Source organism: Heteronotia binoei, chromosome 15, assembly GCF_032191835.1.
Source record: "Heteronotia binoei isolate CCM8104 ecotype False Entrance Well chromosome 15, APGP_CSIRO_Hbin_v1, whole genome shotgun sequence".
NCBI lineage: Eukaryota > Metazoa > Chordata > Lepidosauria > Squamata > Gekkonidae > Heteronotia > Heteronotia binoei.
This window is the reverse complement of record NC_083237.1, coordinates 15,559,888-15,587,604: the sequence shown is the minus strand read 5'-3', so window position 1 is coordinate 15,587,604 and position 27,717 is coordinate 15,559,888. Positions and strand designations below refer to the sequence as shown.

The following is a 27,717-nucleotide window of genomic DNA, read 5'->3' as shown; positions in this document are numbered from 1 at the left end:
TGGGGCAACGGCGACGCCGGGGGACCGGGAGGGGCACCAAAGACCTGACAGTTCCCAACTACACTTGTGCTCTGCAAGACAGTTTAATGGCAGTAATTGGAGGACTTGCTTCTGAAACCTCTCATCAGAGAGCAAATATTTTGGGCATCTACAAGATTCCACAGGTAGAATGTGTGAATGGGTATAAAAATTTGCAAGCCACTAATACGTCATTTTTTTTTTCCAGATATGATTCCGTAGTTTTGAAAAAGAGATGGCTGTGTTTAATAAAAAGCTAAGAAGTTCATAATAATTACATATATATTCCATGGCTCTGTGTTGTAGTTATAATGTATGGTTTTATGAATGGCACCTTTAATGAAAGTTTCCAATGTTAATAAAATGGAATCTCTGGATATAACTTTTGGTTTACTCATATTATTATCTAGAAGTCAAGAAAGTCTCTGTTAGAAAAGTTTATTCAAGAAATACTTTGCAGATGAAAATTGTTATACTAAACATTTCAGAAATGAATGTTACAGCCCATCATAGTACTTAATGTATTATAGAAGCTAGAGACCTCAGTCAAAGATTTAATAGTTAATATGAGTATTTAATATTTAGAAACTATCATTATAGTTTAGAAAATGCATACTCCAATATATGTTCTCTTACACTCACAACTAATTATTCTTTCTTTCTTCTACACCCCAACTCCAATATCTCCACCCCAACTCCTTCACCCCAACTTTAGGTTCTATATGGTTTTGCTCCGGGGATAACAGAGAAAACCCAGGTCCTTTCCTTTTATCAAATGGTCCCAAATGAAGCCATTCAATATATGGGGATTCTCCAATTACTTCTCTATTTCAAGTGGGTGTGGGTTGGATTAATTGTTGATAATGAACATGGAGACAAGATGGCAGAGATGATGCTTCCATTATTTTCCCAGAAAGGCATCTGTTTTGCCTTTGTTGAAAGAAACTACCGCTTAAGTTTTCAGGATAACATTGAGGATACGTTTGAATTACTAATAGAAATATGCAATAAACTCATATGTAGCACAGTAAATGTAGTTATCTTTTTTGGAGAAGTTAATTCCATGATAAATTTGAGGTTACTGCTATCTTTACCAGGAACAAAAGAAATGCCCATATACAAAGTATGGATTTTGACTGCCCAGATGGATTTCCAGTCACTTACTGTCTACCAAAATTGGGACATACAGGTTGTGCATGGTGCATTGTCCTTTGCAATTCACTCCAGTGAACTAAAAGGATTCAAACAGTTTCTTCACGGCAGAAACCCTTTCAATACAAAAGAAGATGGCTTCATTTGGGATTTCTGGCAGCAGGCATTCTACTGTACGCTCCCTAATTCTGTTCTGGACAAGAAGGGAGATACCTGCAATGGAGAAGAAAGGCTGGAGAAGCTTCCAGGACCTTTGTTTGAAATGAGCATGACGGGCTACAGCTATAACATCTACAATGCTATGTATGCCGTGGCCCATGCAGTACAAGTCATGTATTCATCCAAATGCCATCCGGGAGTAATGATGGTGGGAGACAGAAGGAAGCATTGCCATCAGCAGACATGGGAGGTATTTGGGCTGAAATCTGTCCTCTAGTTGAGACACTCATTAATTCATTACTATTAGTGATTTGGGTGTTATTGCAGTTTTTCTAATTTTTTAAACGCTGCTGTGGGTGAAGCTAGGAGTTTTGTTAGTTCTTCACTATCATCCCTGAGATAGCACCACAATGTTATGTTTACTTTGGTGGATCTATTCAGTCTCATGTGTAATATTTTAAACTCCTGTACTTTTATAGAGTGGTAAACTGCAGTACTGCAATCCAAACTCTGCTCGTGACCTGAGTTCAATCCCGGTTGAAGCTGGGTTCAGGTAGCCAGCCTTCCATCCTCCTGAGGTTGGTAAAATGAGTACCCAACTTGCTGGACGTAAAGTGTAGATGATACCAAGGCAATGGCAAACCACCCCGTAAAAATTCTGCCATGAAAACCGTGATGCAGTGTCACCCCAGAGCCAGAAACAACTGGTGCTTGCACAGGGGATTACTTTTACCTCTTACCTTTTTATATTTATATTTTCTTGCATACTATCTCTGCTTTCCTTTTGTTCCAGCTTCACCAATTTTTGAAACATGTCTCATTTAACAACAGTGTTGGGGACAAGGTTTCTTTTGATCAACATGGGCAATTAATAGCAGGATTTGATGTTATCAACTGGGTCACATTCCCAAACCAATCTTTTGTTAGAGTGAAAGTTGGCAGGATGGATCCCCAAGGCCCTCCAGACCAAACACTCACCATTCGTGAGGATGCCATTGAGTGGCACAGCTGGTTTAACCAGGTAGATTTGAATAAAGACATTATGTGAAGTGTCCCACAGTCGAGTGATGGCTAAATGATTGCAGAATGAGGGAACACATTATGATGTAGATCAATGGAAAGGGAGGACAGCACACTTGACTAAGCTGGATGTAGGTTGGGTAAGATCTTCCTTGCTATATGAACCTCGGGAATAACTTAGACATATCTTTGGGTGCCTTACTCTGCCATAGACATTGCTATGTTTTGAACATCATGTAGTATCCTAGCTTAGCCTTCAGGAAATTTTCCCAGTTTAAGGAACATCTTCCAGCTTGTGGTTTTAATGTTTCTTAAGTGGACTTGAAAGATAGAGGCATCACCTCTAAAACTGCAGTCCTGTGCATGCCAAACTGGGAATGTCTCATTGAACTACATAGGATTGACCTCTTACTAAGCAACCAAATAAGAAGGGCCATGTGAAATCTAATCCATGCATGACTGGGGAAAACTACTCTTTGTTCCATGATGTGTTTTTTTTAGAATGTTATAAATTCAAACAATTAATATTCTTCTTTCTTTGATGCTTTAGACTCAGCCACTTTCTGCATGTAATGACAATTGCTATGCTGGTCAGAGCAGGAAAATGAAAGCGGGGAAACCATTTTGCTGCTATGATTGTGTTTCATGTCCAGAAGGGCAAATATCTGACAAAAAAGGTGGGCAGTATTAATCTATGGAGATGCTTAGGGACATACATGTAAGACGAATCTACATTTGTTGGTCTTAAAGGTCTGTTGTATTGCTTCAACATGGCTACCCACCGGGATCTATCTACATTATTGTGTCATATATGAATTATGGATTACTATTCTGTATATGTACAAGTTTGCAAATTTGGTATGCAAGACCTGAACATGGCTGAACAATAGGATGTTTTGTAGGACATTAATTCATAGGGTTACCATAAATTGGAAATGACTTGATAGCATTTAACACATGCACACACACACACACACAATTTGTTCCTAATTTTAATACAAAAACTTAGCTAAGTCATATTATTACATATTAAGTTTACACTGACTAAAAAGTTATACATTCAGTTCACAATTATAGTTTATAATCCTAGGATATCACAACATACTTAATGTATTGTATTGGCATACTAAATATTGGCATACTAAATCTTGTAATGGCATACTAAATAAGTTATAAATCTTTTGTTCTGTAATTAGCTTTCCTGTCATGTGGCAGTTTGTAGGATTAAGAACTGATCATCGCTATTTACTTTGTTTGACTTTGTTCTTGAAGACTGAGAATTCAATGGGTACAGAATTTAAGTGACTCACTCATTCATGAAAGTAGTATATAAGACTCTGTGTATTCCATTGGTTTTCCATATCCTTGTGAAAGGAATAAAAGGAAACACTTTTCTTTAACATAAAAGACTCTATACTACTGAACAGAAAATGCGAGACAAATCTGTATATTGAAAGGAATACCAAGATGAACAAAAACATGGGCTCTCTGTATAACTTCTTCTTGTATAAAATGTACAGCAAATCTTATCGTAAGTCCTTCAGGACATGGGAATGTACATTTCTGGGTATCTGCTTCATATCATTTATTGTTGCTGGTAGTGGAAAGGTAACCCAGAATGTGCAGATATTGAGACGTTGCACTAGGTATTATGAAGATGAAAAGGAGCCTCCATGTACATTCTTAATTTTGTGTGCTTGTGAGATTTATGAATTGCAGTGCTTGTTTTCCCATTAAATCAGATTTTCTAGAGCTTGACAGTTCTGTGATTTTATGCGACTGATATCACAGCATTTCTCTTCCAGACTTGACTCACTGTTTTGCATGTTCAGAAGATCATTATCCAAACAAATATAAAACTCTATGCATTCCCAAGGTTGCAACCTACTTATCATATGAAGAACCTTTAGATATCAGTTTAGCTGCTGGTGCTCTTTTCTTTTCCTTAATTACAATTTTGGTGCTCAGAACATTTGTGAAGCACCACAACACTCCCATAGTCAAAGCCAACAACCAGAACCTCAGTTACACTCTTGTGGGATCCCTCCTGCTCTGCTTTCTTTGTGCTTTGCTATTCATTGGCAGGCCAGAAAAGGTGATGTGTCTCCTCCGCCAAATGGTTTTCGGCATCACCTTCTCTGTGGCTGTTTCTTCTGTGTTAGCAAAAACCACTGTTGTCGTTCTGGCTTTCATGGCCACCAAACCAGGAATCAAGGTGAGAAAATGGGTAAAGAAAAGACTGGCAACTTCCATTGTCCTTTCTTGCTCCCTTGTTCAAGCAGGCATTTGTACTGTGTGGCTGGCAACCTCTCCCCCATTCCCACATGTTGAAACACTCTCAATTACTGGAATGCAATGAGGCTTCTCCAGCCATGTTCTATTGTTTCTTGGGCTATATGGGTTTCCTTGCCGTTGCCAGCTTCAGCTTGGCTTTCCATTCCAGGAAGCTTCCAGACAGTTTCAATGAAACAAAGTTTATCACTTTCAGCATGCTGGTCTTTTGCAGTGTTTGGTTATCCTTCATTCCAGCCTACCTGAGCACAAAGGGGAAATATATGGTGGCTGTGGAGGTCTTCTTTATCTTGGCTTCCAGTGCAGGGCTGCTGCTTTGCATCTTTTCTCCCAAATGTTACATTATTGTGTTGAAGCCTCAGCTGAACAACAGGAAGCAACTTATGAAGAGGAACCATTGAAGAAGGTGTGTTTCCCTCAGGAAATCTGCAGTCTATTCTCACATTTACCACTTTACAATTAAATATGCAGTGTGAGGGGCTTTAACACAGCCTTTGAGTGAAACAAACACCATTGGAAAATATAATTGCTGAAGATGGTTGTCATTGGCATTTGAAGTACCAATAAAGATATAGATACCAAATAAAGAAATGTATCCCTGTTGAGAATGATCTCGAAGTATTGGAAAGAAAAATGTGAAGTCTAAAACACAACACAAGATCTTTTAATACAAAATTTGTCTTTTCAGATATGCTGGTTTGGAGATTAAAATACCCTGCATTCCATATTATTGTTGGCTTTGTGACCTCTGCTATATTATCTTGAAAATAGTTTCTAATATGGAGATCTATTTCTACTACTATTTCTGTGTTCATGAATAAAGAAGTATTTAATTTCCAACTTGTGTGTTGAGTGGTTTCTTTGTTCCAGATTATTTCACAATCAATTCAGTGGTGGGCACACCATTGTCCTTGACCATGTTGGGTTGAACGTATCTTATTAAGTAAAGAAGAAATTAAAATGTAATCAATGCTGATGTAAGTGCCATAGCATGTGGAATAATAAGAGTAATCCTTTTCCTCTGGATGTAACTGTTTTCACAAATATAAATAAATAGATGAATGAATGAATGAATGAATGAATGAATGAATGAATGAGAGTAAAAAAGCCTCTAAAATTTTCGCTAGTGGAGTTGTACACCTATTATTCATTTTAAGATTATTGTGCGTTTTAGCAAATGAAGATTTGTCTAGGTTATTGTCTGTTATGTAGTTTTAATCTCTTCCTTGTTTTATGTTTCCTTCATAGGAAGTGGCTAATTTTTCCAGAACTTCTGTTATAAGTGTGAATTGATCAGAATTCGGTGCATACAATGTTACCAATGTACTGTCTATGCAATCATTAATAAAAAGATACTTGCCCAGGGGATCAGCCATGGATTTTATCTGAATAAAAAAAATTATGTTGGAAATTAAGATTGCCACTCCTCTAGCTTTTGAATTTCCTGTGGTCTGGAACTGAATATGATTTGAGAGATTTTGATATATATATTGATTTGGAGCTGTTATGTGTCTCTTGTAAAAAGATGATATCTGGGTTAATCTTGGTCAATTGGGTTACAAATGCTTTCTTTTCACAGGGTTGTTAAACCCAAGTACATTATAGCTTAAGAACCTGATGTTTGACATTTCTCTTCAATGTTGAATTCAATTAATCTTTCTAAAATATACATAAATGTTTATTTACAATTAGTATTTTAAAGTGCTTATCTACGTAGCTTAAGAGTACTTATGTTTATATTAGTTAATATTAGGACCAAAATCTAGATATATATTCTTAAATTGAACTTAAATTGTTTACTATGCAATCTTTTGATTATTTTTACCAATATCTGCCCATGTATATTTATATTTTATTATTTGTTGTTTAATTAAACACAATTTATCCATTATAGGTACTAACACAGTGTTAGTCTATTGAAATAAATAACTATATTGGATAAGTTCGTAAGTTAATAACACTATTATATTCTATAAGCAGCTGTACTAATAATTTGATTTTCCCAATACATTTTTCCTATAGTATTTACTCAAATACTATGTTTCTGTCAATCCCTGGCCCTAAAAAGGCCAGGCTGGTTGCTATAAGGCCAAGGGTCTTTTTGGTCACAGCCGTGAGCTGGTGGAATGAGCTCCCTAAGGACATTACAGCCCTGTGAGACCTATTACAATTCTGCAGGGCTTGTAAGATAGAGCTGTTCCACTGAGCCTTTGACTCTTAAATCAGAGACCATTGCCTTGATTGGAATGAATGGAGTCACCATGAAGCTGGGACCTCCTATTTTATCTGGAGGACTGATTAAGTGGTATGAAGAAAGCAGGGTACACTGTATCATCTTGGGGGTTTGAGGCTTTTAATGTTGATGTGGTAGCATTTATTGGTTTTATTGCTTTAATTATTCTGGTTGACCTGTAAGCTGCCCTAAACCAACTTTGGCAGGGAGGATGGAATATCAGTTAAATAAACTAATAAAGAAAAACATCAGGTTAGGTCTGGACCCTGACCTGCGCCAATCACAGATTTAAGTTAATAAAACAGGGATATTCAAAATCTTCCCAGCTCACTCTGCTCAGGGATATGAAGTATTCATTCCTGCCCCCCCCCCCCCGCCCCCAAGGAAGCTGACCAGGGTTTTGATGCATACCAAGACATGGGCTGAAAGAGAGATGCTGAAATGAAGGAGCTTAGTTTGGGGTGCCTCAGATCCCCAGAATTTTGTACCATTTGGCCTCTGGGAAAGGGAATTATAAGTAGAAATATGTTTCTGTGTGAAACTAGCCTGACTATGTGCCATGATAGTCATAAAGTCATTAAAGAATATTCAAATTAGTGGTGGGGGAGGGATTGTGACACATCAGTAGGCTCTGCAAAGGCAGGGCAGCAGTTAGAGTAGTGTACAGCATGATTAGGGAGGAAGATGGGGCACCAAAAGTGACATGCTATTACTGTGGGAAATACTGAGGCCAGCTGACCAGCTAGGAAGTTTAAAAACTGGTTGAGGGGGTAGCAAGGGAGAGGCATCTGTGTTAGGAGAATGAGATTTGGATGAAGAACTGGCTGTAGAGAAGTGTGCAGGAGTGACACAGAGAGTGCAGCTGTGGAGAGCTCACCATAGGTGTCACGAGAAGGCCCACAGGGAAGCTTGGGAGTTTCCTAACTTTATGTGGGAAAGGCCAGCAGACAAACAAATCAGGGAATGAAAGGACCGAGAAGAAAAGACAGGGCTGTTGTGGTAAAGAGAAACTGACTGAGCAGAAGATGAGAAAGGACTAGCAGGGGAATGGACTGACAAGAACATTGGGAGAGAGACAAATGGAACAAGGGAGGTAGCATGTAGTGGAATATACGTTATAAGATTGCTATAAAATGATGGTGGTGGAGGGGCTAGCAGAACGCTATATCTGTATTAAAGGGGTCAAGGAGGAACTTAGGAGGGTGGTCCTACAGTTTGGCAGTAACCCTGGACTGAAACCACTGTCAGGGTCACAATAAGGTGTGTGTGTTATGCACCGTAAAGTTGCTTTCAATTTCAATTCAACTCCTTGAATTAATACCTCCTTAAAGTCTGATTCATAACAACCTCTCTCAGATGTTTCAAACAGAAAATATGAGTGCTTTCATTAAGTCACATTTCACATCTTGGCTCATACTTCTTTATTCCTCCATTCAGCTTCTCCTAACACGGTGATCAGGGCTTTTTTTTTTGTAGCAGGAACTCCTTCGCATATTAAGACACATGCCCCTGATATAGCCAATCCTCCAAGAGCTTGGCCAATCCTACAAGAGTTTACAAGGCTTTTATTACAGCGCTTATTGTAAGGTCTTGGAGGATTGTCTACATCAAGGGGTGTCGCTCAATACGGAAAGGAGTTCCTGCTACAAAAAAAACCCCTGAAGGTGATCAATATAAAACCTCAGCTTCCATCGTTATCATGCTCTGTTCTGCATATATGAATAGTCATCAAACTCTTAATGCTGTGTACTTTCATCTTCTGTGGCAGGAACAGGCATCAGTTCGTATTCTTTTGCCAACAAACAATTAGGGACTGAATAGTTAAAGGAAATGCAGAAGGGATAATTATTTCTACACAAAGAATATACGGAGAGCATGATTCCACCACCACACCCAGTGGTTTTTTTTTTCTTGCTCAGGCAGCAAGACTACCTGTGTCTAACTGCCATACTAAAGAAAAGAGAAAAGTTTTATTGAAATTCAACACAGATGTTTTTTCCCCAAGTGTTCTATTGACAGCTTGTTCAAAGTGTGATTATTGCCCCTGTAATTACCAAAAAGACTACTGCTTGTGAGAGTCTCAAAGGAATTTCAATGGTCATTAGACAAAATTAGCATCTCTGGATTATACTAGAAATACAGCAGTTGGCATTTGCAGCTGGATTAGAGGGAGGTAAGATTATGATAGCTATAATATGTGAAATTGTATTCAGGCGATGGCACAAGACAGATGGTTTCAAACTGGAATTACTCCAACAGTCATGTGAGGAGACTGAAGTCACTATTGTGCTCAGGGCTTCGGGGGTTTTTTTGTAGCAGGAACTCCTTTGCATATTGGGCTACATACTCCTGAAGTAATCAATCCTCCAAGAGCATACAGGGATCTAATTACAGGGCCTACTGTAAGCTCTTGGAGGAATGGATACATAAGGTGTGTGGCCTGATATACAATGGAATTCCTGCTACAAAAAAAGCCCTGATTGTGATTAACTGATTGCAAAATGTTATCGATTGTGGTGTTCATTTTGGTGCTTTTATACTCATCCATGTGCAAGGTTCATGATGCTAAATGCACAATCAGTGAACCCCTCTCAAGTCTTCCTAAACTTTTTCAAGGAGGAGATCTCATCATTGGGGGAATTACTTCCTTTATGTCTGCTGCATCAGATGATTTGGAATTTAAGGAACTATCCAATTATATGGCATATGATATGGCTTTGTAAGGATATTGCTCTTTGTGCATATCTGTTAATATCTGTGCATAGGTGAATGTTTTAATAATGGACAAGCTCTTAAGATTGCATTAAATTTGTATAACTATTATTTTAATATGCAGCCCCTCATTGTCTTTTCATGGTTCCCTGGAAATGACAGCTTCCTTTCATTTTATTTATTAGCTTCTTTCACCAATGGTCTTAAACTCAAGATAAAACAAGACAAAATGACAAATCCTGTTATTTACTCTGACCCCCATTTGGAAAGTGCTAACTGCACAGTCTTCAGTAATGGAACAAGTTGTTTTGTAACCTTCTGCTTATCAGAAGAGATACTCAAGGAATCTTAACAGATTGGGTATAGTGGTTGAATCTAGTTTATTCCCAACTACACACTCCTAGATTATTCATGGAATTGAATAGAAATCCTTGTTATTTCCTATCAGCACTTCAAGGCTAGTGGTTGTGAAACCACACATTTTAAACATTTCTCCGCAGTTTCTGTGGAAAATAGAGCATAATAAAGCCACAGCACTTACTCCCTAGTGGGATATTAAAATATAAATAATCACCCAAAATACACAGAAATATCCCTGGAATTAAAGAGGGGTGGAAATTCATATTAGCTGGAATCTGACCATGCCTCAAATAAGTCCAATGTCCTGATAGCATAACTGATATTTCATGTCAGATATGAATAATCAAGCCTGAGGTACAATGATATTACAAAAATGTTGCTTATTTACTTTGGTGTTGTTGTTTTTTTGTTACAGTGTACGGACTAGTGATTATCAACATGCCTTGGCTTTGGCATTTACTGTGAAAGAACTCAATGAAAACCTCCAGCTCTTGCCCAATGTCACCTTGGGCTTCCACATACGTGACACTTACCTTAGTGAACGAGAGACTTATCATGCTGCAATACAACTTCTTTCTACAAAGAACAGATTTATTCCCAACTACAAGTGTGACCTCCAGAACAATCTGATAGCAGTTGTTGGAGGAGCTGAAGCGAAAACTTCTCTCTACATAGCAAATGTGTTATCTATCTACAACATTCCACAGGTAGGCCAGGTATTCAGAATTTGAATGGACTCCAACGTATTGTCAATGTTATAGAACTTACTTATCTCATTTTTCATGGCCAAGAAAAACAGATCTTCTAAATTATTCATACCTTCATGATATAAGCCTTTTAAAAATATTTATCCACATGAGAATATAGTGATGCCAAAATTTAAAACATATTTCATTTTCTCTGTCCATGCCTTATACTTTTAGTTATACTTGAGTATTTGCTGCCTTTCTATAAAAAGTTTGGCCAAGGCATTTCATAACAATGTAGAAATATAGTAACAGAATATTACCTAAAAGAAAAAGCAAAGGGAAGGGAGTTCCAGAATCCATGACAGACAGTAATAGCCAACCAGATTTTCATTAAAGAGTGCACGGAAGGAGTATGACCTTAACTTGCATCCAATTAGTTTGGGACTTTAGATGATTAAAAATAGACTGTAAGTGAACTGGGAGATCTTATAGATGATACAAGGCAGCTGAATCTGTTCTTTTATCTGATGAAGGGAGCTGTTCCACTTGACAGAGTTTACCCTGAAAATCTTCTTAATCTTGAAGGTGCTACTGGATTCAACTTAGATCATCTTCACTATAGTGATCCCCAGCGAACATTCTGAACAAATGCAGTCCCATATATGGCATCTAGCTTATCATTATTGTTGCTGTTGTTGTAGCGCATTGTATGTAGTATAGCCAGGAGATCCTAAGAGTGTTGGCTGCCAGAATTTCTTGCTCTTCAAGCATTATGCATCACCTGGTGGTGAGCTAGGCTTGTTTTTAAGACAAAGGTCATTTGCCATTGCCTGCCTCTGCACCAAGCCCTAGTATTCCTTGGGGATGATCCTTCCAAATACTAGCCAAGGTTGATCCGGTTTAGCTTTTGAGAACTGTTGAGATCAGGCTAGCCTGGGCTGTCCAGGTCAGCACCCATAGTGTGTTGCAGTCATCCAGTATGGATGTTGCCAAGCCTATCTGGCTCTGGTGTATCTTCCCCAGGAATGGGCACATGTGGCAACATGCTGGTAAAGAGCAGTCCTTTGTAGATGCTTCCCCATGCAGCAGCGATTACTATGCAATGTAATTGTTTTAGATTCAATAGCAATGTCTGATTCACAAATGGATGATGACAAATCCAAGTACGGTGATATATTCCATGTCTGAAAGGGCTATTTGGCACATTACGTTTTGTGACTGAAAGCTCTTCCATACAAAATGGTGTTTTGAACATAGAATTAACTCAAAAAGTGAATAGCAGTATAGGGTGAAACATCCAAAAATCTTTTTAAAAAAGGATCATTGGTGCTAAACACACACCTCCCATTCCAAAAAGATCATTTGAATTCATCCAGATGTGTAGCTGTTACTATTTTTTCCTTGAAATTTGAAAGCTGTTAGTATTTTAAAGGTACCACATTGGACTCCTGTTTTAGTTTGCGGCTACTGACTAATACCGTTTATTACGGCAGATGCTTTCATGAGAATTGATCTAATTTCTTCAGATGTAAGCATCTAGTTCTTCCTCAGGCCTTTCACATTCCCAGCAAATTAAACCATTTTCATTTCTTCTCCATAAATGACCAAAAAACAGAAGCATAGGTTATTTTCTTAACTGGAAAGTATGCACATTTTTTAAGAGCATGGAATCACTAACACCAATTAGTATATTGAAACCTTTTCACTCTCACTTTTTTCATTTTCTTCCTAATGTTGACTTCTTTTAGCTCACCTACAGTTCTACGTCATTAATGAATGAAACCTTGTCAGGACTTTCCACTTATCAGATGGTGCCAAATGAAGCCCAGCAGTACAAGGGGATCCTGCAGTTAATTCTGCATTTCAGGTGGACATGGATTGGGTTTATTACTGTGGATGATGAACGTGGGGAAAGATTTCAGCATGCCATGGTTCCTCTGTTTTATCACAATGGCATCTGTGTGGCCTTTGTATCAGAACTCCGCCAGACCTCTATGATAAGTTCTTATTTTGGCATGATGGAATATGCATTGAAACATTATGACATTGTAATGGAGAGTAAGGCTGATACGGTTGTTCTTTTTGGAGACACTGTTACTGTTTCATTTATTAGATGGGTCATAAGACTTTCAGAGGATTGGTTCACAACAGCAAAGACTAAAGGTAAAGTTTACATTTTGACTATTCAGATGGATTTTACATCTTATTATTATCAAAGAGATTGGGGCAACCTGATCCTTCATGGTGCAATGTCCTTCACGGTTCACACAAATGAACCTCCAGGATTCCATCAGTTTCTTCAGAGCAGAAAGCATCTTAGGACCAAAGGAGATGGCTTCATCAGAGACTTCTGGAAACAGGCATTCCTCTGTGAATTCTCTGAGACACAGCAAAAGAAGGACTTTGATAAAAATTGCACTGGGGGGGAGAAACTGGAGAGCCTTCCAGGTGATGCTTTTGAAATGAATATGACGGGTACTAGCTACACTATCTATAATGCTGTCTATGCTGTAGCACATGCTTTACATGACCTGTATTCATCTCCTTATGGACACAGAAGAATGCTGAAGAGGAAGAAATACAGCCTGTTCCGTCAACTGTTATGGCAGGTAACTATCTTAGTTCAAGTCTAGTCCAGTTTTTAGGTTATCGCTTTTTAATTGTCAGCACCATCTATTGCAGAGTACAGCCTGTACTAAATGCAAGTTTTAATCACAATCTATCACAGACTGCAGCCTGTGTAAAATGTAATCTTGGAATGCAAATATCTCTTGTTATAATTTAAACCTTTATCTTGTTCTTCTTGAGAACACTTAATCCAAATGGTTCTTGAATCATGTTGGAGAAGGGCTGTGGCAAGGGGGGAAATGTGACATCTAAGGAACTGATAGTTAATGGCAGCCTGTAGGACACTAGGCAAAAGTTGGAAATCTGTAGAATTATTAACATTTCAGTCTTAATACTGAGTTAGGGCAGATAGCTATGACTGGAAGATTAGCAAACTAATTTAAAATAGAGCCAAAATTTCCGATTTTTGGCAACATGGCATGACTTTATTTTATACATAACACAAAATAATATTCAAAGCATGATTAAACCCTTATTCAATTTATGGGGAAAACTTAAGCAAATTTAAGAACATAAGAGAACATAAGAGAAGCCATGTTGGATCAGGCCAACGGCTCATCAAGTCCAACACTCTGTGTCACACAGCGGCAAAAAAATTTATATACACACATACGCTGTGGCTAATAGCCATTGAAGGACCTGTGCTCCATATATTTATCTAAACCCCTCTTGAAGGTGGCTATACTTGTGGCCGCCACCACCTCTTGTGGCAGTGAATTCCACATGTTAATCACCCTTTGGATGAAGAAGTATTTCCTTTTATCCGTTTTAACCTGTCTGCTCAGCAATTTCATCGAATGCCCACGAGTTCTTGTATTGTGAGAAAGGGAGAAAAGTACTTCTTTCTCTACTTTCTCCATCCCATGCATTATCTTGTAAACCTCTATCATGTCACCCCTCAGTCGACGTTTCTCCTAGCTAAAGAGTCCCAAGCGTTTCAACCTTTCTTCATAGGGAAAGTGCTCCAGCCCTTTAATAATTCTAGTTGCCCTTCTCTGGACTTTCTCCAATGCTATAATATCCTTTTTGAGGTGCGGCGACCAGAACTGCACACAGTACTCCAAATGAGACCGCACCATCGATTTATACAGGGCCATTATAATACTGGCTGATTTGTTTTCAATTCCCTTCCTAATAATTCCCAGCATGGCGTTGGCCTTTTTTATTGCAAACGCACACTGTCTTGACATTTTCAGTGAGTTATCTACCACGACCTCAAGATCTCTCTCTTGGTCAGTCTCTGCCAGTTCACACCCCATCAACTTGTATTTGTAGCTGGGATTCTTGGCCCCAATGTGCATTACTTTGCACTTGGCCACATTAAACCTCATCTGCCACGTTGACGCCCACTCACCCAGCCTCAACAGATCCCTTTGGAGTTCCTCACAATCCTCTCTGGTTCTCACCACCCTGAACAATTTAGTGTCATCCGCAAACCTGGCCACTTCACTGCTCACTCCCAACTCTAAATCATTTATGAACAAGTTAAAGAGCATGGGACCCAGTACCGAGCCCTGCGGAACCCCACTGCTTACCGTCCTCCACTGCGAAGACTGCCCATTTATACTCACTCTCTGCTTCCTATTACTCAGCCAGTTTTTGATCCACAAGAGGACCTGTCCTTTTACTCCATGACTCTCAAGCTTTCTAAGGAGCCTTTGATGAGGAACTTTATCAAAAGCTTTCTGGAAGTCAAGGTAAACAACATCTATCGGGTCTCCTTTGTCCACATGTTTGTTCACCCCCTCAAAGAAATGTAACAGGTTAGTGAGGCAAGATCTTCCCTTCCAGAACCCATGCTGAGTCTTCCTAAATAACCCGTGTTCATCAATGTGCCTACTCATTCTGTCCTTCATAATGGTTTCTACCAACTTTCCCGGTATTGAAGTCAGAATGACTGGCCTGTAATTTCCCGGATCTCCTCTGGAACCTTTTTTAAAGATGGGGGTGACATTTGCTACCTTCCAGTCCTCAGGAACGGAGGCAGATTTCAATGAAAGATTACAGATTTTTGTTAGAAGATCCACAAGTTCAACTTTGAGTTCTTTCAGAACTCTCGGATGTATGCCATCCGGACCCGGTGACTTATTAGTTTTTAATTTGTCTATCAGTTGTAGGACCTCCTCTTTTGTCACCTCAATCTGACTCAGGTCTTTCAACACCCCTTCCAAAATTAGTGGTTCTGGGGCGGGCAAAAAGTTCTCATCTTCCACAGTGAAGACGGAGGCAAAAAATTCATTTAGCTTCTCAGCCATTTCCCCATCCTCCTTCAGTAATCCTTTTACCCCATGGTCATCCAAGGGCCCCACTGCCTCCCTGGCTGGTTTCCTGCTTCTAATATATTTGAAGAAAGTTTTATTGTTGGTCTTTATGTTTTTTGCAATATGCTCCTCATATTCCCTTTTTCCCTGCCTGATCACAGTCTTGCATTTGATTTGCCACAGCCTGTGTTCCCTTTTACTAATCTCACTTGGACTGGTTTTCCACCGCTTAAAGGAGTCCTTCTTACCTTTTACAGCTTCCATTACTTTGTTTGTTAACCATGCAGGCCTTTTCTTATGCCTGTTTGTGCCTTTCCTAACTTGTGGTATGTATTTTATCTGAGCTTCTAGGATTATAGTTTTAAATAGCGTCCAAGCTTCCCCAAGGGTTTTGACCGTATGTACCTTTCCTTTCAGTTTCCTCCTCACATGCCTCCTCATCTCAGTGTATTTACCCCGTTTAAAGTTAAACGAGGTTGTGGCGGTCTTTTTGAACAACTCCCTATTTATACAAACGTTGAAATCAATAACATTATGGTCACTGCTCCCAAGCGGCGCAATCACTTTTACATCTCTCACCAAGTCTTGGGCATTACTTAGGACCAAATCCAGGATCGCCCCACCCCTGGTAGGTTCTGAGACCATCTGCTCCATAGCACAGTCATTGAGAGCATCAAGAAACTCAATCTCTTTCTCTCGACCAGAACACATATTGACCCAATCAATCTGCGGGTAGTTAAAATCACCTATTACGACACAGTTTTTACGTTTAGCCGCTATCTTTAAGCCTTCCATCATATTATAATCGTCCTCTCTCTTTTGATTTGGTGGGCGATAACAAACTCCCATAGTTAAATTTCCTTTTGGGCCCTCTATTTCAACCCAAAGCATTTCTAAAAGTGAATCTAATTCTCTGACCTCAGTCTTACTGGACCGTATATCCTCTCTGACATACAGAGCCACCCCACCTCCAACCCTTCCCTCCCTATCCTTCCAATATAACTTATATCCAGGAATCACCGTGTCCCACTGATTCTCCTCATTCCACCAAGTTTCTGAAATTCCCACAATGTCTATGTTTTTTCCCAACACTAAACATTCCAATTCACCAATTTTACTTTGAACGCTTCTAGCATTTGCATACAAACATCTATAATTTCCCAGGCGAGCTAGGCCCGCCACCTTCCTCCTGCCGCCTCGAGACTCTGGCAGACAGTCCATATTGTTTGTCACCTTCACAGTGGAGAACTCTGGTCTGTTACCCGGTAGAAAAATAGCAGCTAACCCTTCATCTCTTTGAGACGAGTCCTCCCGAACCAGAGACATTTCATCTCCTTTCGGCTTTTCCCCAAGATTTAGTTTAAAAACTGCTCTGCCACCATTTTTATTTTAAGCGCCAGCAGCCTGGTTCCATCCGGGGACAAGTGGAGACCGTCTCTTTTGTACAGCTCCCGCTTGTTCCAGAAAGCATCCCAGTGCCTAACAAACTTAAACCCTTCCTCCTTACACCATCGTCTCATCCACACATTGAGACTTCTAATTTGTGCCTGTCTCTCCTGCCCTGCACGTGGAACAGGTAGCACTTCTGAGAAGGCTACCTTGGAGGTCCTGGCCTTAAGTCTCCCGCCTAGCAGCCTAAATTTTTCCTCCAGGACCTCACGACTGCATTTCCCCACATCGTTGGTGCCAACATGCACCACGACCACAGGCTCCTCCCCAGCACTGTCTATCAGCCTATCTACTACATGTGTAATTTCTGCCACCTTCGCACCAGGCAGGCAAGTCACCATACGGTCAGTACACGGTTTCGCCACCCAGCTGTCTACTTGCCTAAGGATCGAATCACCAACTACCAACCCCCCCCCCCTCTCCCCCTGCTCAGGGATGGTTCCTTGGCGCGAAAGGATTCCCGCTCACCAACCGAAGAAGAGGTCCCTTCTGAGGGTGCATTCCCCTTGTCCTCAGCACAGTGCCCTGTTCCCTCTCGACCCTCACGCTCTCTGGCAGCAACAGGGCTGCTACGTTCAGAGTGGGGCTCATCTAATACGCCCCCGAGAGTCTTCCCCAAGTGCCTAACTGACTGTCTCTGCTTCTCCAGGGCAGTCACCTCACCCTCAAGGGTACGAACTCGTTCCCTGAGGACCAAGAGCTCCTTCCATCGAGCACACACCCAAGACTTCTGTCCTTTGGGCAGATAGTCATACATGTGACACTCAGTGCAAAACACTGGAAAGCCCCCAACCCCCTGCTGGCATTCTATCTTCTATATATATATATATATATATATATATATATATATATATATATATATATATATATATATGTATATATAAAAAAATATACAGTCCTCTTTAAATGCTGTTTGTTTAAGTGGCTCCCCTTCTGGAGGGTCAACTTACCTTACCTCAGCTTACCTTATTGGGATCTTACCTTATTTGGAGAACAAGGAAATCAGGGATCTGGGTTCCTGGTCCTTAGGGAGCTCCCAGGCCAAGAGCCACAGGCCAAGAGCCCTTTAGCTCTCGCCCTTCGGCTCGTGCCTTTGGCAAGCGCAGCTTAAAATGCAAAGAGGGTGGAGCAGAGGCACTCCTCAGCAATCACTATCAATCTCTTTCACCCTTAGGCCAGTCAACCAAACAAAGAGCAGTCAACCAAACAAAGAGCAGTTCCCCAGCTATCACACCTTAGAATTTTAGGCAGCCCCACAAACCTTAGAATGAAGTCCTTCAAAACTCAGAAATTCTCAGCAATTTCTCCAGCTGTCTCAGCTATCAGCTATTTGTCTCTATATTTTAATTTTACCTGTTTTAAGAAGAGATTGAGAAAGAAATCTTTTTTTCTGTATACATGCTGAATGCTGAGTTCTCTATCGATACTTCAATTTGTTAATTCTTTCCTTTGTTGTTATATGTTTATTGTAGGGTTTTTTTCCTTGGTGGAGGGGTGAATTTTTGGTGTTGGTGTTTGTATCCTTTTTATGCTTTGGTGCTGATGTCTGTATCTTTTTTTAATAATAAAATTTTACTATATATAGATGTATGTATGTATAATTTTAGAATTGTAAGCTAGAAAGGACTTACGGACCATTTAGTCCAACTCACTGCATAATGCATGATAGCCTAAAACAACCCTGACAAATGGTTATCCAGTGTCCTTCTGTTCTTGTAGGATACTTAGCAGAGTGCATTAGAGCGCAGTGGAAATAACGCAGCCACAGCACATATTTGTTTAGCTTCCAATTAGAAGTGTACTGAAAGAATTAAGAAAGGATTAGATGGGAAGAATATCAATAACAGTCTACCTCACAGCTGCCAAACTCATTTGTTATGAGGGGCAGATTCAACATAAATGAGACCTTGTCAAGGCGGGTCATGTGTGTCATAAAATGTAATGCCCGGTAACGGAGATATAAACTTTATAGAGCACAAACACAACAAAAGATTTTTTTAAAAAACATTAAAATAAAATGTCCTTAAAGCATTAGCACACTTGCACTATTAACAATCTTTGATAACTGACACTTTTTGCTCTGAATGACTGCATCAAAATCTGAAGTCTGTGCTGTAACAATCCCAAGTATGCTGTTCTGCTGTGTATCTGTAAGTTGCAAACCACATACATACATACTTTATTATTATAGTCAATGACCACTACAGTCCAAACAAACAGGACAAATCATATTAGGAAATCCTTTAAAATTTAAAATTTAACAACCGAGTCGCAAACTTCTGATTTATTGACATCATTAAAGAAATCTCATGGCCAATGCTCTGTACCCAAGCACTCAGGGAAAAAGATAAAATCACTGGGCATTGCAAGCTTTTGTACATAACTTACTTTGTGTGGTCGTCAGGATAATGCAAACACACCATGACACAGAATGAGGGCAATGTGTTTATCTACAAAACTATACTCTTCCCCAGAAAAACAACTGCAACTCCTATGAGGCAGTGCAAGAATAGAGAGACAGTAATGTATTCTGGTCAGTATCAGCCTACTATCTGGGAAACCTAGGTTCAGAATCCCCAGTCTGCAAAGGTTATGTGTTGGACATACACAGGCAGCCTAATACTTGTTGTTACTCCTCATCTAAATAGTTTGCCATTTTGTTGTTGTTCAGTCGCACAGTCAAGTCCAACTCTTTTGGACTCCATGGACAAAGTCACATGGCCCTCCTGTCTTCCACCATCCTCCAAAGTCTGCTCAAATTCGTGTTTGTTGCATCAGTATCGCTGTCCAGCCATCTCATCTTTTCCATAACTCTTTGTCTAAATAGTTCACATTGCTTTCCTACTGAGAAAGATTGGGTCATGAGGACATGAATACGTGAAAAAGGGGAGGAAACATAGTTGCTCCTAGGGCAGCCCTGGCAAAATGGGGTTAATAAATAAACACAAAAACACACTACGCATGCAGAGTAGCAAGGCAAAAAGCTTTTACATTGAATAAAGTGGGCAGCCATTTTGGTCTGAAGCAGTAGAACAAATCAGGAGTCAAGTGGCATCTTTAAGACCAACCAATTTTTATTCAGAACGTAAGCTTTCGTGTGCTCTCTTAAGCACACTTCATCAGACGAAGGGATCAGGTATTGTGAGCTGAAATACAAGCAGTTTGTTGATTAAGAGGGCAATAAAACTGTTGGTCCTAAAGTTGATTTCTGTATTTCTCCCCTGCTATTGAGGCAGCCAAGAAAAGCAACCTCTCCTCACTTTTCCCACTTCCCCCTCCTTCTTCCCCAGAAGAGGAGGACCCTCAGCCAATGGAGAAGCTTAGCTCTATAGTTCTTTTGTGCAATTGAGAGGTCCTGGGACAGCTCTAGCTTTGGTTCAGAGAGCTCATCCACACCAAAGTCTTTCATCAGACAGAAGATCTACTCAAGTTTACTTCATGCATTTGAAGAAGATATGTATTCAGCCTCAGTAACTGAGTTGACAAATTGTGCTTGCTTTTGGCTAATCCAACAGATGAGGCTGTTTCCATAGAAACACATGTAGCCATTGGCTGAGTTGTAGTCAATTTTGTCTTCACTCCAGTCCATGTATCCAGCCAGTCTTGTGAATGTCACAAGCTGAGATCCTTAGCTTCAGGTCTGCGTGTTCTTATGAGGCTTGTAGCCAACCTCATTGGCATTCCAATCATAGTAATTTGATGAATCAGCTTTTCTGCACAAGATTCCAATAGCTGCAGAAATGTCAGGTCTAGACGCTGTACTCAGATCGAGAAGCTTGCCTATTGCCTCTCATTGTTCAGGTTCTTAGCAAATTCTTGTGCATCCTCTTTGCTTTGACAGCACAATGTCAAATAATCCAAGCATGCCAGTCTATGTTGATACCGTCCTTCTTTCAGTTTTGTAAATAGGCAGGTCTCTGCCTTTCCATATCGAAAGTTTTGACTTTGTAGCACTACAGTTAATTTTCCATTCCATGTTCTGACAGTTTCTTCAGGTCCATAAATGCTTCTTTTAAAATTGGCATTTGAGATTCTTTTTTCCATTTTCTTGAAAACTACATGGTCATTCCATGTAGATCTTTTCAGATAAACCTCCATTGAGGAATGTTGTTTTAATGTCCAGGTGTTCAACATGCATTCTTCTTGATGCTGATATAATCTGTGGTGTGCTTGACAACATGCAAAAGTTTCAGACATTTATTTCCAGCTAGAGGGTTCACTCTTTGGTTGCATATTTGCACAAAAGGAAAACTTATGTGGTGGTCCCCCTTAATTGCTTCTTTGTGACTGTCTCACAGTAGTCTCTGTATTCTCTAGCCTATCATCGCCTGCCTCCCCTTTTGATTGTGGTGTCTCTTGTTGTCCTTCCTGTTGCTTGGCAGTCCTGGAAGGTAGCCATCTGGCCATATCAATAAAAGAAATTTCTTCAGCATCTTGACTGGTTTCCACTGTGGATTCTACTCTACTCAACATCTGATTGCTTCTAAACTAATTAAGATTAATATACAGTACCTTCAGTTTAACCTTTTCACGAATGAAGTGATAACACTTGCAAAATCCCAACCTCTCCAATCCTCCATCCTATCCTTTCCGAATGGGAACAGCTATCTGCCCTCCATAACTCTAATAATAATAATAATAATAATAATAATAATAATAATAATAATAATAATAATAATAATAATAATATTTTATTTTATTTTTATCCCGCCCTCCCCACCTCGGCAGGCTCAGGGCGGCTGACAACATTTCATAAAAACATACAATAATAATCAAAACAGTTAAATTTAACAATATAAAACATTATAAGACATTGAACTTAACAATTTAAAACCAGTCAATACAATTGATACAGTTAATAACTTCATCTGCCAGTACTGATGGAAATTGACGCTAGTTCTGCTAGTACCGGCAGTGCGGTATAGATCTTAAACCGTATTTGGCGGATCCTTGATTTACGGTCCTCTCTAGCAGTCCGAATGTGCAAATCTAAAGAGGGAGGTCTTGCAGGCCCTGCGGAACTGGTCAAGGGCCCGCAGGGCCCGCACCTCTTCAGGGAGTTGGTTCCAAAGGGTGGCGGCCGCTATTGAGAAGGCCCGTGCTCTGGTCTTTTGATATCTAATCTCTCTCGGCCCAGGGATAGTCATTAGATTTTTCCCGGTTGACCTCAGTGCTCTCTGGGGTTCATATGGGGAAAGACGGTCCCTCAGGTAGGCGGGTCCTCGACCATATAAGGCTTTAAAGGTAATGACCAACACTTTGTACTGGACCCAGTATATGATAACTCTTGGAGTTGCAAGTTTAAGAAATAATCCAATGTCTTAGTTTCTCACTGTAGAGTTTCTCCCCTTTGTTCACTATCACATGGTCTTGGCTGCCATTGAGACAGAGTTCTAGGGTGCAATAGCTTCTAGTAAAGAGGAAAGGTAGCTAAGAGAGTTAAGAGTAGCTAAGAGTGGTGAGATAGCTTCTATTTTGCATTGTCCACTCCTTGGAGTCATCTATCTTTTCCTGTCCCATGAGGAAGATCTGCTCTTTCTGTTACTAGCAAATGAGTTGTGCTGCTTTGTAGCTTCTGAGCTTGTGCAGACCCAATTGTTGTCAACTTTGATGTAAATGCTGAGATGTAAGGCATTTCTCTAAAATTATTATTCAGTATTATTCTTTCATGGTATCTCATCTAATTGCCAAGTGCCCCTCTAAACCAAACATCTTTGCTCTTAAGTGGGAAAAAAACCCAATGTTGATAAAAGAATTTCCTCCCATTCTGGTGGCAACAAAAAGCTACAGCTAGGAAAGGCCTTTCCTCTTCAAAGCATGAAATATAAAAAAGAACAGAAGAAAATCTGGATGTGTCTAATAAGGATAATAAAATTATATATCCAAAAATAAAATGGAAAATCTTAAAACTGTCAAACACAGACATAAGGCATTTAATAGTCTCCTTTTAAAAAGCTGTATTCAACTAACAGCTGATCCTCATTTGTGTTTCTCTTTTTTTAATCTAGCTTCATCACTATCTGAAAAGCATCTCATTTAATAACAGTGCTGGGGAGACAATTTCATTTGATGCCAGTGGAGAAGTCACAACAGGGTATGATATTATCAATTGGCTTGCTTTCCCAAATGGATCTTTTTTCAAAGTGAAAATTGGAGAGATTCATCCAGAAGCTCCTCCAGACCAAATGCTTACCATTAATGAAGAGAGGATCACATGGAACAGCTGGTTTAACAAGGTAATCTGGGAAAGCTATCACTTAAAACCTGAGTGAGGTAGAGAAAAAACTAGCTCCAGTCAACCCAAAAGTCTGTCTTTTTCTTTCTTTCTTTCTTTCTTTCTTTCTTTCTTTCTTTCTTTCTTTCTTTCTTTCTTTCTTTCTTTCTTTCTTTCTTTCTTTCTAATTTTGAAAAGCTTTATTAATATAAAGTTCAAACCTGTAATATTTAATTAAGGTGGAGAGGATGATAGCATCATGATATCTGGAGATATCTGGGACCGCTAAACCACCCCTTGAAGTAGATCGCCTGCAAGATGCAAAATTAAGCCTTGGCTTCCGATGTTGCCATACAAATCCATTCACTTGAGTCTGCCATTTATGCAGCAAAGATGCCGGGATACATAGAGGGACAGCGCGCAAATAAAGCACTATCTTAGGCAAGATCAAAAACTTGACTAGGTAGATCTGTTCCAATAGAGTGAAATTTTTTTTGTCAGAGTAGGTTAGGAGAGAGTTGATAGAGTCAGAAATTTCTGTCCGGTTAACGGAAGAGAGGGTATCAAAATTTAGAGGGATGTGAACTCCGAGATGCTTCCAAGATTTTGTGACCCATTTGTAGTTATAGTGTTTTCTGATGAAGGCGATGGAAGCGGAAGATAAGGAGATGGGATGCAGAAGGGATTTTTCAAAATTTATAGTGAGGCCGGAAGCTGCAGCAAATTCAGACAGGTGAGAGTGGATTGCTGGGAGCGATGAGGTAGGGTTGGTGAGGTATAGAGTTATATCGTCCACAAAAAGGCTTCGCTTAAAAGCTCTAGACATTACCGGGACACCATAAATTCGAGAGTCATCCCTAATTTTAATGGCAAGGGGCTCAATTGCAAGAGCGAATAAGAGAGGTGAAAGAGGGCACCCTTGACGAGTACCCCTAGACAATTTAAAGGAATCTGAGTTAAGGTTATTAATTCGTAACTGGGCAGAAGGGGAGAGGTAAAGAGAATCTATAAGATTGCAAAATTTGGGACCAAAGTTCATTCTTTCGAGTAGAGAGTGGAGATATCTAGGCTCAACCGAGTCGAAGGCTTTCTCTGTGTCTATAGATAATATGCAAGCATCACGGATGGCCTTAGATTTGCAGTGATGAATTAAGTTCAACGTTTTTTGGGTGACGTCAGTTAGGTCACGACTAGGGATGAAACCTGACTGATCTGGAGCAATATAACTTGCTATGAAGCTATTCAACCTTTTAGTTAAGATACTAGCAAAAAGCTTGTAGTCTGTATTTAGGAGGGATATCGGTCGATAAGATCTAGGGTCCAGTTCATTCCTTCCCTTTTTGTGCAAAACAATGATCTTGGCGAGGCTCCATGACTGGGGAGTAAGACCAGTATCTAGGATATGATTAAAAAGAGGCAATAAATATGGAGAAAGTGAGAGGCCATGGGCTTTGTAAAATTCGGAGGTAAAGCCATCAAGGCCCGGGGATTTGTTTGTACGTAAAGATTTAATGGCTTCGGCCAGTTCCATTTCATCTATGGGATGGTCAAGAAAGCTCCTATGAGGTTCTAGTATCGTGGGGAGGGAGTCAATAGATTGAAAGAAGGTTGAGATCAAATCTGAGGATGGGTTTTGAGATTGGTATAAGGAGGAGTAAAATTGCTTAAAGACTTTCAAAACGGATTTAGAGGAAGTGCATAAAGTACCATTACGGTCTCTAATACCCTTCACATTTAAGTTAGCAGCTTGACGCTTGGCTTTCCAAGCCAAGAGCCTTTGGAATTTAGGGCCTCTATAACAATAAGCCTTGCGCTTAATTCCGTGTGTTTCCAAAGCTTCTAGCCGTTTCCTTTCTTCTTGCAATTGGAGGTAAATATAGTTGCCCCAAATTTTTATTTTGCAAATATTTCGAATCGTTGTTCTTAATATGAGTTTCTTGAATGCAGATGATGTCCGATTGTGTTTTCTTGAGTTGGAGAAAAGGTTCTTCTTCTTTTCTTTGGTTCATTAAGTCCATTAATGTTTATCGAGGTAATTTTTAAACCTGATCTACTCATTTTCCTTTACTCTATAACTATCTGGTATTCTTTTTTTCCCCTTGGAAACTTGAGATCTAGTCCTTACTCTATCTTCCTTTTCTCTTGTAGCTTCCTCTTCTCCTATTCTTATCAAATCTTCTTCTTCATTGTTGTCTTCCGGTCCAGATTCCTGACTCTCTTGTTGTACATGCCTACTCCAAAAGTCTTGCACTTTGTCAAGTGATGTTAGGTTATACCTTTTACTTTGATAAGTAAAAAAGATCCCCTCTGGGACAAGCCATTTGAATAAAATAGATTGCTCCATTAGCCAAGCCGTTAGCTTCTTGTATCCAGTTCTCCTGCGCCTAACACTCCAAGGGACCTCCTTCAGCACTTTTATTTTATGTCCTTTCCATATTAGTTCTCCTCTCTCGTAATCTTCAGAATTCTCTCGCTCATTGATACTCTCATAAATTTATTATGTAGTTCCCGAGGCAAATTGAATTTTTTCGTATAAGTAGATGTCACTCTTTTGACCCAATCTATTTCAGATACCATTTCTTTCGCTGTTTGTTCCTCATCTAAAGTTAATATTTCTATAACTTTTTTATTAATATCTTCCCCTTTTTCTTCCAGTATATTTTGCAATCTAAAAATGTATAGTGCTTTGTCCCATTCTATCCTAGTTTATCTTCTAGTTGCGAGGTTTGCATTTTGGATTCTCTCATATTGGAAGCAGCCACTTTCCCTTGTTCTTCTGCTACTTCCAGTTTTGCAGCTAATTTATGTATTTGTTGAGTATTGGCTAATAGCTGTTGTTGGAAATTTTCCACTTTGTCATTTGTTTTTCTTATTTCTTCTTTCAACTCCATCTTTAATTCCTCCAGTGCTTCTTGGTTTTGTTTAAAGCCAACAACCATAATATTTTGTAGCTTGTCTATTGCATCTTGGTTTATAGATGCAAAAACAGATTTCCCTAAACCTAGGGATGTGCCCTGGGCTATCTTTTTAGCTTTAGCATCCATCTTCTAAGGAGGTTAGGGGAGCTTACTTCTAGCCCTAAACTCTATATTAAAACTAAATTTTGTTTCCTCTGTACTTTAGACTTCTCACCACAATGCTTACAAAATATTTCTATTATTGCAATTCAGGTTATACCTCTAAATACCTCCAAAATCCCCCTACTGGAATATTTCAGCAATCAACAATCAAGAGCAGATCAATAAGAAGTAGATACTTATATCACTAACAGTCAGCTTTACATCACTAACCATTAGTTGGAACAGCAGTGCATTAACAATTGTCACAAATAGTAATTCGCCCCTTTAAGACTCACAGTTCTTACTTCACCAGGCCCCTCCTTCTTCTTCCCACCAAGCTCACACACATATTATACAATTGGAGCCTCCTCCATTTTCTCTTGAGCCCATCTAGATTTAAATGTCTTAAGTCATATATTCAATAGACCAAACCTTTTCACACAAACAAAGTTTCTTCCTAAAGTGATGTTTCCAAGCACTTCTTCAAGGAGGAGACAGCCGCAGCAATACAGAAAGAGAAAAAAGGAAACCCTGCCACTAAAAACTATCTCCTCCTCCTCTGTAACTTCACTCCATTCGCTCTTCTGACACCGCCATCTTGCACTTTCCTCTCCTCCACCCCTTTTCTTCACTCTCCTTCTCCTTTCTCCTGTCTCACTTCCCCATCTTTATAAACAGTTCAGTTCTTATTCTTTCAAACTCAGTCAGTAAATAGCTCTCCCCCTCCTTCCAATTCTTCTTTTTCCCCCGCCTCCAAACCTCCAAACACTTCCTTTGCCTTCCTTCACCCACTTTCCAATCTCTTCTTTCTTAATGTCTCTCCATCTCACGCCATCTTCCAACTTCTCAGCCGTCTCTTTAGCGCCAACAAGCTAACCTTCCGTTTTAACCTCTCGTCACTCCAACTCGCCCAGTAAATTCCACACCGCCATGCATCTCGACTCCTTCCTCTCCGCCATTCCTTCCGCTCTCTCTGACCGTCTCACCACTGTTCTTTCCGTTCTCCCCGACCGTCTCACCAACACTCCTCTGCACCGACGTCTCCGCTCATCAGCAGTAAGTTTCCTTTTAATTCTTATCACGATATGGTTATTCTATGATTGATTATTCTATGATTCTATGATTCCTTCCTTCCTTCCTTCCTTCCTTCCTTCCTTCCTTCCTTCCTTCCTTCCTTCCTTCCTTCCTTCCTTCCTTCCTTTGAACAAGAGTTCAAAATTTCAACTCTTTAATTAGGGTTAGTCAACTTCAAGATGAGGTCTAGCATTCTCCTAAGATTACAACTAATCTCCAATTTACAGGGATTGGTTCTCCTGGAGAAAATGGCAGCTTCTGAGGGCAGATCTATAGCACCATGCGCCCAAAGATCTAAAACATTATGCACCCCAAGTTCTCTCTCTCACTTTGTCTTCCCTAAGTACCACCCCTTCAGTTCTCTAGGACAAGAGCTGGCAATCCTGCTCACCCAAGC

At 39.8% G+C, this 27,717-nt stretch overlaps 1 protein-coding gene across 1 annotated transcript in view; it reads left to right on the top strand.

Moving 5' to 3' along the window:
• Nucleotides 1-27,717, top strand: part of LOC132583145 (vomeronasal type-2 receptor 26-like) — a gene marked incomplete at its 3' end in the record, with an annotated part of 49,941 nt that overhangs the window by 9,679 nt on the left and 12,545 nt on the right. The window contains exons 2-4 of the mRNA XM_060254818.1: nt 10,362-10,653; nt 12,384-13,244; nt 22,982-23,209. Coding sequence (XP_060110801.1) covers nt 10,362-10,653; nt 12,384-13,244; nt 22,982-23,209 — 1,381 coding nt within the window. The remainder of the gene's footprint in view (nt 1-10,361; nt 10,654-12,383; nt 13,245-22,981; nt 23,210-27,717) is intronic.